Source organism: Urocampus carinirostris, chromosome 7 (assembly GCF_059441175.1).
Source record: "Urocampus carinirostris isolate Australia breed hairy pipefish chromosome 7, RoL_Ucar_1.0, whole genome shotgun sequence".
Classification (NCBI taxonomy): Eukaryota; Metazoa; Chordata; class Actinopteri; order Syngnathiformes; family Syngnathidae; genus Urocampus; species Urocampus carinirostris.
This window is the reverse complement of record NC_142355.1, coordinates 25,338,853-25,352,757: the sequence shown is the minus strand read 5'-3', so window position 1 is coordinate 25,352,757 and position 13,905 is coordinate 25,338,853. Positions and strand designations below refer to the sequence as shown.

Here is a 13,905-nt window from a genome sequence, read left to right as displayed (position 1 = left end):
TGCTGGAGAGTGATTCATGCTTGTCCCCAGAGTTTTTTTTAATTTTTAGCGTAGTGTAGCATGAAAACAGTGAAAGAAAAAACAATTTCGAGTACAAACAACAAACACCAAGCCAAAGTTAAAAAAAAAGAAGGTTTGTTTGAGCGCCTTGCAGAAATGCAGATACTTGCACGCGCATCATGAACGAGCTTACTGAGGCTGCAATGATGAAATAAGCCAGGAGATGGCGGCAGAGCGTAAGAAAGTTTTAAATCCCGTACAGCTCCTTTAAAGCCTGGGTCTCTTGTAGTAATCTGTAGTCTGGAAATTCTCATTATTTGGATTTTCTCTCCTATGTCGGGAAACATTTTTGCCCGAAAGACATCTATTATCTTGAATATCTTGTAGCTTGCATGCCATGGTGCCACTGTATATAACATACAACATAAATGTGCAGTAACATTTTTTCAATGCAAATGTAATGGTTATTACTTGAATAATTAACCAATTCAGTTACTTTACAAGAAGAAATAGTTACTTTTATTTTACATACCAATTACATTTACAGTATTTATATACAAGTTAAATCTACCTCTTTGAGGACAGCCATTAAGTTGTAGTGGCCTTCGATGAAAATCAGTTTGACAACCCTGCTATAAGAAGAGCAAGCAAAGAAACCTCATCATTCCTTGGGTCAAGAAAATGAACAGAATACACTGCCACTTATTGAGTCAAATCTTACATCAGTATTGTCATAATAAAACTGGCTTATTTAAACCCACAAAAAACGATTTATGTTAGTATAGATGGTAAAAGGTGGAAAGATTAACTGCATCTTTGAGCATCATCAAAAAATGGATGAAAAGGTCCTAAACTCACCTGATGGGCACTTCTCTGTACTGAGGCTGGCCTGGCTGGGTGCTGCCCTCCAGTGGCGTCTGAGTGACTGTTGGCATGGATTTGTTTACCAGCACCTGTTTGTTCTCCACTCGCTCACCTGTAGCGCAAGACAGGTAAACGAGAGTTCAATACAACAGCCAAAATTTGGAGTTGGGTTTACCAAAGATAGGGATGTTTTTTTTTTTTACACCAGTCCTCGAGCTACTTACCAGGGGAGCAGATGCCGTCGGCGTCCAAGATTTTGTGTCTCCAGATGGGCTTTCTTGTGGCAGCGTCAAGCATGGGGCCCAACACTTTGTCAAAGGTTTGATTGGTGTATCGTCGCAATGTGCACTTGGCGTTTTTGTACACCAGACATCGACCAAAGCCTACGAGTGGAGTCTGTATCAGCAGTCGTTGACAAACTTGATAGCTTTGTATATTATCAGGTACATAATCAAAAAGCGCTTATAGTATTTTCTAGATTATAGGTCACTTTTTTTATTCATCGTTTGTCTGAGGGTGCAACTTGTACTCTGGGTGACTTATGTGTAAAATTATTACATTATCAGCGTATTATTTCACATGTTATTTTCTCACTAAACTACAGGAGGGCGCGCTAGGCCTGTGTTGCTAATATTAACATTGTCGTTAAAAAGAATTGAGAAGGGCTTAATGCTATGGACACAACTTCCCAACAGGGGAGATTTATTTTATCAACAGAACAACGGGAAGTCTCATTGAAAAACAGACGGCGATTGTAGTAATCAGCGAATGCTCATTTTTGCTTGGAGTAAATGGAACTTTGTGCACTATGTTGCTGGGGGACTTCTGACTGTTTTGTCTTTGATCAACAAAAGCTGCATTGGGGTACGTTTAAACTGCCACTGTGTACAGCGTGCGTTCCTTTTTTGCCTTTGCCTCCTTTTAGGTATGTGATTGTGACTTTTTCTTTTGTGTTTGTCGCCGAGTGTCTTGTAATTGGTATACAATTGTCCAGATAGCTCCCCCAGAAGCATACGGGCTACCAGGTTAGCGCCGTTAGCATTCGGCTATCTGGCTTGTTTTTTTCCCAGTTGGCTTCATGTTTGTTCCTGTAAAAGTTTTTTTCATGTTAGCTTCCGGTTATCCTGGCTGCTCACTGCATGTTTTTGAACTGCCACCCTCCCATTTTTCTGCCAATCGGTCCTGGTAAGCTATTTTTAGCAGCCGGCTACCCTGCCGTGTCCCAGCTGGTGTAGCCCATTTTAGCGCTCTGTGTCTTATTTTTGCCAGCTTGTCTCATTTTGGCTGCTTGTCATTTGTTGTACCATTGCTGCATGTACCTGCAACACAATGCCGAGGCGTTCTGCACAAAAACTAGCAAAACTTTGCTTAAAAGACTCGGAACCTTTTACACTAATTAACATGTAAACCAATATAGTGACTGGCTTGCTAGGGTGCTGGTGTTCTCCACATGACGCCAGCTCTCAGGAAGTCAAAGACGAGAAAGACTGTCTTTAAAATGCATTACCTCGGAAAATAATTGGGATATAGCTAAATATATAGACATTATGCAAAATAAACGTACTATTCTCTCTTTTTAGAATTTGGGTATCCTTAAGCACTCTTGTATTTGAATTTTGTGTCCAAACAAGGTAAGAAAGGTGGCTCATAAGAACGTCAGAGTTTTTGTAAATTCTAATTAGTTTGCCAGATAACAAATTTACATTTACCTCAAACTTCAAAAACAGGTACATTGTTAATATTTTAAAAATCAGCACATCTGAGTAAAAAGATGAACTCACATGATTAATATTGTGTGCAAAAATAGTCACCTTAAATTGCTATATAAATGAAGTTAAGTGCAACTGTATTTGTATGGTATTGACAATTTTAAGAACTGCAACAGATCTCAGGGTTTCCCCTGTAGAACAGTTTAAACGTCATGGATGAAATATCAAATGCCAAGTGCGCCTCACCTCGGTCTAGCGACGCTTTGTTGAGGACTAGCGCATCCTCAATGTCGTAGCCGCTGTAGCTCATCACGGCCACAGTAGCGTTCTGACCAGCTGGCAGTTTCTCAAAGTCGATAAGCTCAATAGTTTTGGTTTTGACCATGGGCCTTTGTGGGTATGCCAGCAGGTACATCAGCGTATCAATGCGGTTCCTTTGATTGTAGCCGATCGTACCTAAAGGAATAAATACTTGCTTTTATTGTCATCGCCAGAGAGGTTTTGAATCTCTGCAATAAATAACTTGGGGAAAAATGTTCCACTGCGATCAAAAGGACAGTGCGTATTATTTGACCACTCTGTATTGTGAAATGCAAATGAAAACGAGGGCTAAATAGCACAAGAAGAAATTCAACCAATAGAGACACAAAGTGACCAGACTGCACAAAAGGCTATACAAATAAATATGACTTGACTTGACTTCCCAGCTTTTTGGGTACCTGTAGCATCAAGGTAGAGGATAATTAAATCAGCTCATTCTTTGTTTGATGAGGCTCGTTTTATGTAAAAAAATATATATATAAATTTCTACAAAAAAGCACATTGATTTATTTTTATTTACTTTTTTAAATAACGGGGGGGGGGGGGGGTTACCACTAAAAAGGGGTAAAAATAAGAAATATAAAAGTATGTAGGAAAGCCCCAAAAATAATATTGTCAATTAAAAAGGTTTCAATAGTATTTTTATATGGTATATATAAAGACAAGACTACACATGAGAGGTAGCTCTGGAATATATTAATTTGTTTTGATTTTGAATGAATCATTTCATTCATTTGTGTAAAATAAAATAAATACAAGCCAAAAATGTCATCTATAAATGAAAAAGGCAAAAATAGGACACGTCCTTATTTTCTCTGCCCCAATTCACTAGTCGTCAATTACAAAATTTAAACAACTAATAACGTAACTTAGTATACACAGTAAAATGGTTTATTTAAAAAAAAAATTGGAAAAAAATGACAAAATTAAATAAAACATTTCCGTCATTTAGTTAGTTCCTTTTTCACTTTGATTTCCAACTAAATTCAGATATTTTAACTTGAATCCATGAAAGTTGTTCAATAAAAAAATTCAATAAAATTTTTATTAATGATCTTTTGTATTTGTTAAATTATTCTTAGGTTTTTTTGCTTCTTCAGTCAGATTGTGTCATATAGTAAAACACAATATTCCAAATCTTGGCTTATTATAGAGCTCCTTTCAGGTTATACTTGCTTTCTCTTTTTTCAAATCTTGTCTGGATATTAACTAGCAGGATTTTATTGTGGGCTTTTGACAAAACATTATATATTAAAATGAATGAAAATATGAATACAATGAAAATACATCCGTCCATTTTTTGCGCCTCTTATCCTCACTACGGCTACAGGGACAATGAAAAAAAGAACGATCAAATAAATAGTATCCTCTTATGATTTTTTTTTAATCATATATATATATATTTTTGTGAATTTCCCTATGGGGATGAATAAAGTATCTTTTTATTACTTTTATAGCCATTTTGTTAATCTTTAACAGGTGATTTATTTTTTTTACGGGTATTTTACTTCACCAGGGAGGCAGAATTGGCCAACTTATGGCGTAATTAATGGCCTCCCAGGGAGCCTTTGACATTTGTCACACACTATTACTTGACAACTGTGCTACAAGCACAGAGCCAGTAATAATAGGCCCGGGCCGCACAAGTAGATTTGCACATGTATAGGCTTGTCCACACAAAACAGAGCACGCAGAGGATATCGGGCCAAATATAGTTTTGGCCTGTTTTTTTTTTTTTCTTAGTAAAGATAGGTGGTTAAAGAGTTGCAGTGGGGGATACAAATGTTGAGGTTGACCATTCGGGGAAGTCGTGGTTACCAAGGTGTTGCGGGTGCACACTCGGTTCTCTTTTGCAGCTGAGCACACCGACCCCCCAATGCAACTAGCGTAGACACAATGAATTGCTAATGACACTCGGGCTGACTGGCAGGGAAAGGGCCTCCGCACACACACGACACAATGGAAGACCTTTGCAAGCTGCTTGTGTTTGATGTCCCTGCGTACACAACAGAAATACTCAACACTAATTTTTAAAGCTTTGAATTATTTTGCACTTCTTTTAATTCATGGTTGAACCTGCACCAATTGTAGTAATATAAGCTTTACTAAGTTTTTTTTGGAGTGTCCATTATCTGCACCGCTTATCCTCAGTAGGGTCGCGGGGGTGCTGGAGCCCATCCCCGCCATCTTCGGGCAGTGGGCAGGGGACACCCTAAAGTGGTCGCCAGCCAGTCACAGGGCACACAGAAACGGACAACTAACTCGCTCATTCACACCCAGGGACAATATGTACTGACCAATTAACCTGATATGCATGTTTTTGGGAATGTGGGAGTAAACTGGAGAGCCCAGAGGAAACCCACGCAGAAACGGGGAGAACATGCAAACTCTGCACAAGGAGGTTGGTAGCTGGATTTGAAGCCATGACCTCAGAACTGTGCCGCGGACACGCTAACTACTCAGCTGATGCTGTTAAATGTCACTGCATATATAGTCATTATGAGTTTTCCAGTTATATCCTTTTGACTAGTAAGTTTATCACATTATTTATTTGTTTGTTTGTAGCCAACTTCATGATTACTGTATTTATTTTTTTGTGTAATTAAAAGTATTGTTGCATGTTATACACAAAGTTTTACTGTAGTATATTACTGTATTTGTGCAATGAGGAATCAGACGAAAAATGTCGCTGATCCTAATCGTAAAACTTTGGATGCAATGGGAATCGAACCTGGCATGCAGCAGTGAGAGTAAAGAGTCCTAACCACAAAACCACCAGTAATGTGGTGACAACAAAAATTCATTTTCAATTTTATCTCATTATAATGCTGCAGTACTTTTGTTCACAGTACCAGAGATTAATGTGAAGTAAAGGAGAGAACAAAAAGTCGCCCTGAAAGAAAAAAAAAATAGGTCCCCGGTTCGAGAATGGGTGAAAACATTTGTTGGCCTAAAAAGGGGTGGGTGCCACCAGGCTTTACTGGCCCAAGACACACCATCGGACATTGTGCCCCTACATCCCTAGTGGTTAAGGGATCCACCCACCCATCATTGTGTTCATAGTTGACGTTGTGAATAAATTATTTTAATCATTGCCGCACAAATTCAACGTTTGTCACAATGCTTAGTTTGAGCTGAGAAAAATGAAAAAAAAAATCTTATAACAATTTTCAATCAAAATTAGGGGTGCGTATTTTACGCAAGTGCATGTTATACAAGAATAACTACAATAACAATGTATGGTGGGGAAGCATTGCTGGTTGTGTTTATTGGCTGTCCTTGCCCTTTCTTAGTGATTTGGTTTGTGTCTTAAGCCTTGCCTGAACACTTAAAAATTCTAATGAGTCATTTTATCTGCCCAAGTTTGATCATAAGGTAATTTGGGTAAACTTCCGCTATACACAGAGGCTCATTTACTATCCAGACTCATCTTTCAAACCATACCCATGATGCTGTTTTGGTAGACATGCCCTTCTGAATTAGCCAGAATATATTCTGTCTTTTTTGTTTTATTTATTTCATTGTTTTTTTTATTGTACTTTGTTTTATTTTAATAAAAGATATCAACGGAACCACTTCAGCATTGGCGTTTGGACCATCACGTAAGTATATGAGAGACGCATGGAGGAGAAAATCACATTTCCCTCAGGGAAATAGAAACGAACGTGAACACTAGTTGCCTTCAGGGGCATGGTAATGAACTGATCATTTAAACCAAGTATGTCAGGTGAGAGACCTAAAACAGCAGGCCATGGCTCTGAAGGAACCCAAGTTTCCTACCCTGCTCTTACCCATGGCTTGCTTGCCCATAGCGCACTGGTATGTGTTTCTGGGCGACTGGTTGTGGTGGGGATAAGGAATTAGACCAGCGCACACCCCCAGAAGCGTGAACGGCTCAATTTCCAAGTGGGTTGTGTCTCTACAGTTTGGGAAAACACAAAACACAGATAAGTTGATGCAACTTCATACCATTGACATAATATTTATCTTTATTCAGTATGACATGATGACCCCTTACTTGTTTATCATGTACTCGTATAAGGCGATTTGACAGTCGTTCTCCTCATTGACATCCAGGTACTCCACGAGACCGTCGTGCAAGAAGTCTTCAAAAGATCTAGGTGAAACTACAAACATCAGAAAAACACTGTGCAAGTAATAGCTAAGTTCTTAAGCAAATGGTTTCACCTGTAACCTTGTGACAGATCCTCAATGTGTTTATTCTTCACCATTGGTTGACCCTTTTTCACAATAATATAAGGCCTGCAAAGGAACCAAAATAAAAAATGGAGTAACTTAGATTTTTCATTCAATCTCAGGCCTGACAAACCTGCAGAGGCGACCACCATCCGATGAGATGTACACACAGCGGTCTGCCATATTTGTGGAAATGGAGACAAACTCGTTGATGAATCCCGCTCTGCGCATCAGCCTGAATGTGCTGACAAGTTTGGGATGATCTCGAATGACCCCGAGAATGTTTCCTGTGGACGAGGGCAAAGAATTACTATTATGATGCCGCAATGCTCCGTCATCTTCTTAAGCATAAAAATGAGAAGTGAAAGGTAAGAGATTTTGGTACAAAGTATCAATCATATCGTATGAACTAAATTGTAATTACAAATAATTGTTCATGTTTCAGACCAAATATATACTTTGTATTTACATTTCAAATTGATTATTGTAAAATGAGTAAACATTTTAAGTGAAGAATCCATTGTAGCCTTAACTGCAGTTTGTGTTAGGCATTTAACATAGTTTACCACAGGGTCCCCAACCACCAGGCCACAGACCGAACATAACTGCAGCAAACTACATCATGTTACAATGATTAGGCTAGACACGTCTTCATTTGAAAAACTTTTCAGAATTGCAGTGTCTGAAACTCATGACAAAAAGTTGCCTGCCCCATTTTTCGAAACTTGAAACACAGTAAGACAACTAATCGGAAAAAAAAAAAATTGTTACAAAGTATTAAGGATTAATAATCAGAATATATAATAGAACAAAACCTTAAAATCAGTTTATTATAAATCTACTCATAACATCCATTGCACGTATATGACATCGCCGTTTTCCATCAGCCGTCAGTATGTACCTGTATTTACTCATCTTCATTCATGTAATGTTTGCGTTGCGTTGTCTGCTACAAGCCACGTGAACTCCTCTTCCACGATGTTTGTAAGGTAAGTTTACATTTTGAAGAGTCATCATTTTTGTTAGCTTCTTTCGAATATTTCTTGTGGGCCTGGGCTTGATTCCTAACCACTCATCCATTTTTCTTATGTTCTCTGTGCGTCTACTTTGCAAAATGATATGCAAATGCACAACCTTATAACGCCCGGGAAAGTCTGGAAGCACGAAGATGCAGGCTTCCGATTGGCTGCCAAGTATGCAAATTGCCAAACAAACCGAAATTCAGAAATTTCCATACCGGACCAAGAGTTCGAAATCGGACTAAAGCAAATGTTTGATTTGAAAAAAAATAAAACATAAAAACTAGAGATTTTATATTTCTTTCTTGAAAAAGTTGTCAGCCACCCGGGCAGAGACGTTGTATAAGTTGTACGCCCGACGTAAAGGATGCACGCCCCGGGCGTTTGGGCAGACGTTATTTCGAATACTGGTAATGGAGATAGTATTGTTGCTGTTAGAGGATGCAGGGAATCCCTAGAACAGGGAGAACAGTCAAGAGCAGGGAAGAGAGACTACACAACAGCAAAACACTTTTCACAAAGTTTATGTGGTTAGCATGTCTTTTTGATTACTTGCCACACGGCTTGACATGACATGATGCGTTAAATGTTGCAATAGCAACCGGAGTGTGTTGCAACAATTTGCCGGACCCAAATATACAGTGAATTTACAAATTATTATTTATATTATTGTTATTATTGTATGACCAGACCATGAAAATTAAACTGGTCCATAGTACAGAAAAATGTTGCGGACAACTGAGCTACAGCATCGTTCTTGTGGTTCTCTTCATATCACACCAAACAGATTTGGCAGTAAAGAACAGAGCAGTGTGTAAGTGTGTGCGTACATACATGCATAATCTGAAGGACTTGAGCACTAGCTGCTTGTAGTTAATTAAATATTACGCCAACTAACGTTTTGTGACAGTTATCAGTGGCCACACAAACAACGAGTAATTAAAGCGCGGTAAACTGCTGCTGTGAAATTAATGATGCATTAATACAAAAAGAACATTTTCCTTTATGCATTTACAATGAATAGTTTGCTTAACAGTGATCAAAAGCATTTTTTTTAACCTTAAGATAGGCAGTGCGCATTTTATATGACAGTACACTAAGAACATCCAAATGTATTCATTAATTTGTGAGAAATTTAAGCTTTTGAACTACAACATGCCAATTGAACAGTTTTGTATTTGTGCCATTCATTTGAATTTAATTTCATTGCTTTGCCCATAATGATACGTCACTTGCCGAAACTGAAGATATTTTTTCCGCAACCTGATTTTCAGACCAATGAATGATCAAAAATTCGTCATTTTACCGTTGAGAAACACGAGAAAGACGCTCGGATAGGAAAGCTCTTCTCCACAAAGCAAGTTCACATCCTCCACACCCAGGTTAAAGGCAAGCTTTATGATGGGGCCGTCCTCCATGTCGGTGGTAATGTGCGTCATCAAGGCCAAGTTCTTCACCAACCCACAGGCCTACCACAAAAAAAACAACATAAGGAGGGAATTACATCTTTTAAAAATGTCCATCCATGTCCTCAGGTAAGAATCTCACATAAAAATACTGTACTGCTTTGCTTTGAGAAACCTCTTGAGACCAAATACTTGCTGTAAAAGATGCTCACCTCGCCTTCAGGCGTGTCAGACGGACACAGCATACCCCACTGAGAGGGCTGCAAAGAGCGCGGCCCGCTAACTTTGCGGGTCTTCTCAAACTGCGAGGAGATCCTGGTCATCATTCCCAAAGCCGAAATGTAAGACAGGCGAGACAACACCTGCGTCACACCCTGGCGGTCCATTTTGAATCTCTTCAGAGACCAGTTACCCTGTAAAATATAGATTTTATAAAATGTTTTGATCTCATCTTGGATGGTCCACAAATCTGCTTTCTGTGCTTATTGTAATTGGTTACTTAAGAGTATCCCCTGAATTTGCGTGGTTATCTGTATTGTATCCACATGTTAAGTGAATTTACGTGAAGTAGGAACCATTTATATTTTATATAGCGAAACACGATTAATCCGTTTGCTGTGCGCATTGACGCGTCTGTGGAGTTTACCTCATCTGGGATGTTTTTATGCTGCAAAGCAATGTGTGACTTGTTTTGCAAAGACAAATGATACACCCAAACTCCAACTTACTTGCTTTGTGTCTTGTTTGATTCCGCTGGGACATATGTGTCTATTTTTCTGACCCCACTTAAAAAAATGCTATAGTCAGTACATAGTAGATGCCAGAATTTTATTCATCCATACAAACTGTAGGTCTATCCCTACATTTTGACCATTTGCACATGATGTCACGTTGCCTTCTCGGGCAGAATGAGAGCCATGACGAACGGCAACAAGCACTTGAGTGCACGGCAGTCAAATAGACAATTGTCTTGAAACAAATACCAATAAACACGACAGAAGAATAGAACCACCAGTTTTTAACCATGGTTTTTAATTCCTGTGCGGTGGGCAATATTTTAAGCGCCATTTGGAACTTCATCCCTTTTGATGAAGGGAAGATGGCAATGTTTATCTGCAGTCAAACGGAGAGACTGGTCTTGTGCAGAGTCACAACACAGGCAGCCCTCAAGTATTCCAAGATTTGCAGCAAACATTTTTTACAAGGTACGTTTGATGTATTTTGCAGCAATTTTATGTTAAGTAAGTACAAGTCACGTCAAAGATACTCAATATAATAAGTTAGTTTGGGCTAACTAGCTATATTAGTGTCTTGCCTTGATATTTCATACGGGGAAAATTAGCTGCTTTTATTGTGATTAACCAAGGATTCAAAACAGAAATGTGCCAAATATCACATGTATTCAAAACTGTTATGTGATCTTCATTGCGCTAAAATCAACTGCCCAATTACCAACGGATAAAATTCTAGACGGACGTTCAGAAGAAAAAAACGTCAATTCGCCCCAAAAATATTTTCAACAAGCTCAAGTTATTTCTATATAAGGTGCATGAATTATTTTGCACTTCTTTTAATTCATGGTTGAACCTGCACCGATTGTAGTAATATGAGCGTTACTAAGTTTTTTTGGAGTGTCCATTATCTGCACCGCTTATCCTCAGTAGGGTCGCGGGGGTGCTGGAGCCCATCCCAGCCATCTTCGGGCTGGGATGGGTGCATGATCCAAAAGCGCTTGAATTTGAGGACACGAACTGATGGCCGGATGTTGTCCTTCAGGATCTTCTGGTAAACACCAGAATTCATTATTCCGTCAACCACAGCAAGTTGTCCTGGCCCTGAGGCAGCAGAGCAGCCCCAGACCATCACACTGCTGCCTGCCAGCATACTTTACTGTTGGCATAATGTTCTTTTTGTCAAATGCTGTGCCATTTTTACACCAGATGTGACAAGCTGCACACCTTCAAAAAGATCTATTTTGACACATCCATCCACAAAATGTTTCTTCAAAAGTCTTAAAGATTTGCTTTTTGGCAAATGTGAAACGACATTTTTGACCAGTGTCTTTCTTATACTAGAGTCATGAGTCATTTTTCCAATTTCTTCTGAAATTTCTTTGGCATGTCATAAGTGTTCTTGAGATTTTGTAGGCTACTTGATTGTGTCTAACATTCAATTAAAGTGATTTATGTACTTAACACAGATAGTGGCAATCAATTTTTGGTGTGGCCAGTGGAATTGAACTCGAGTTTCCCAAAACTGTGGTTAGTCACAGTTACTTAGTGATTTAACAGGGGGTGGGCAAATACTTAGTGAAAAAAGGCCCAGATAGGCTAAAAAATTTGTGTCGTAATAAATGGAATCAACATTTCAAAAACTGCATTTTGTATTTCTTTGGGTTGTCTCTCTGTGATATTAAAATTTGTTTGATGATCATAAACCTTTAATTCACTGCAATGTAGAAACAAAAACGCAATCCAATGATGTCCTACGAGATACTAAGAAAACATTACACAACTATGAGATTTTTTTAATTAAAATTAATAAATATTAAGCCTCAGTTGTAAGTAGAATTTTTTCCCAAACAATAGTGACGCATATGCACACACTCACAGTGGAAATAGCATTTATCATGCCGTTGGTGATCTGGTCCTGTCTCATGTGCTTGACCACATCAAACTGTGCAGCCCTCTGTTTGGGGATGACCTGATCGGCAATCTTTTTCAGCTCAGAGTTGAATTTTTTGAACAGATCTTCAAAGAGCAAGGAAAGAAGCTGCAAAGGGAAAACGTTTGTCATTGTAAAGTCTGCTTAAAATACATAGACGGTAACATACATCAAACAATAAATAACTAAGTAGACCACGAGTTGTGAGTCTAGCCGTGCCTGAGCATCACAACAAACAGACTTGAAATTAATCAAGAAATTAAGCTTCCATTGCTCAACCAGGCCAATTAGTTGAATGTCAGTGACGCATAATTGGAGAGCGAGATGATTGTTGCCGGAAAACCCCTTTTGAAAGACTACTCCCTCCCGCCTCCTGCTCCAGGTTGGGGTGGGAGGACGAAATTAAAGGCCTTAAGACAGCAGTAATGACATTATCAGAGTCGGGCTTGCGGATTAGCCCAATCGCACCAGTCAGGGCAGCGTGTCTATTGTCAGCGTGCTGAAAAAAAAAAAAATCCGCCTGCTTCCATAGCTTTGGGATTTTGGTGCCACCGCATATCTCCCTACTGACAAAGGCAGACTGCAACACAAGTTGGATTGGCTGTGTGAAGTAAACACAACAGTGAAAAACAAAGCAAAGGAAAAAAATAATGAATCTTATTAAATAGAAGAGGCAGGAACACAAGATAGGAGTCAGGGCCTTGCTTGTGATGCAATGATCTACTGCATTGTGCTGCACGTGACTGGCTTTCTACTACATCTTTGACGCAAATGTGAATAAAAAAATAGTGTTACTTGGTATTTGGTTGTTATAACATTCATGTCAACTGGCACACCAATCCAAATCTTGAAATGTTACCATTTCAAATACCATAAAATTGTATTAGCTACATGTCACAGAAGCCAAGAATAAAATTGAAATTGACATGTAGTGTCGCACATAGCAATGAGTCCAAAAAGAGACGTACCTGTCCAGCCAACTCCAGACGTTTGTTACCATAGTAATCCCTGTCATCCACCTTGTTATTCCCTTGAGCCAGGATTACCCTCCGTACCATCACGGCCAGGTAAATACACTTGGCTCTGAAGTTAAACTCTTTGACCTAAACATGTACACATAAATATTAATATTGTGTGCACCTCGTTACCTTGATTAAAGAAATACTTTTCTGATTTAATTAAAAACTGGCATTACACATACAGGGACATGTGTGAGAATCAGCGACGCCAGCAGTTCTCTGGCTTCCTCCATTTTGGTTTTCTTGGGTCCTCCCCACATGCGCTGTCTGCGCACTTTATTTCCGAGGTACTTCAGGGCCTGGAAATAACACAATCAACAAACAACAAACTTATATTAATTTGATCCGATTACATTGAGAATATATAAAAATCCTTCCCTCTAATCATGACAGTCAAAAATTGGGAATTGCTCACTTTGGTCTGCAGTGTGAATACAACAAAAGAAGGAGGACCTGTGCAGATTACTCGTCATAATCTGATAAGAACATTCCTCATATAGATCTTCCTTTAACGATATAGATTTAGGCCTTATTGTGAACAGTACAATGACTCAGTGACCACAGTGAAAAGACATGGGGGAGACAGAAAAGGAGCACAGTGGCGTCCGGTTGCTAGGATGCAAATGATGCATTGAGCTCTTTACAACATAATTTTAAAGAGGGAGGAAAAATTCTAACAAATTGTATTCATGGCTGTCAAAATGGA

The 13,905-nt window shown here is 38.9% G+C and overlaps 1 protein-coding gene across 1 annotated transcript in view; it reads right to left on the bottom strand.

Annotated features, from left to right (window-relative positions):
* Positions 1–13,905, bottom strand: part of polr3b (polymerase (RNA) III (DNA directed) polypeptide B) — a 41,313-nt gene that overhangs the window by 17,536 nt on the left and 9,872 nt on the right. The window contains exons 11-22 of the mRNA XM_088340346.1: positions 13,382–13,498; positions 13,149–13,283; positions 12,127–12,288; positions 9,729–9,929; positions 9,417–9,579; positions 7,225–7,378; positions 7,083–7,157; positions 6,913–7,011; positions 6,686–6,813; positions 2,820–3,029; positions 1,089–1,247; positions 859–976 (exon numbers count right to left, since the gene is read on the bottom strand). Coding sequence (XP_088196472.1) covers positions 859–976; positions 1,089–1,247; positions 2,820–3,029; positions 6,686–6,813; positions 6,913–7,011; positions 7,083–7,157; positions 7,225–7,378; positions 9,417–9,579; positions 9,729–9,929; positions 12,127–12,288; positions 13,149–13,283; positions 13,382–13,498 — 1,721 coding nt within the window. The remainder of the gene's footprint in view (positions 1–858; positions 977–1,088; positions 1,248–2,819; positions 3,030–6,685; positions 6,814–6,912; positions 7,012–7,082; positions 7,158–7,224; positions 7,379–9,416; positions 9,580–9,728; positions 9,930–12,126; positions 12,289–13,148; positions 13,284–13,381; positions 13,499–13,905) is intronic.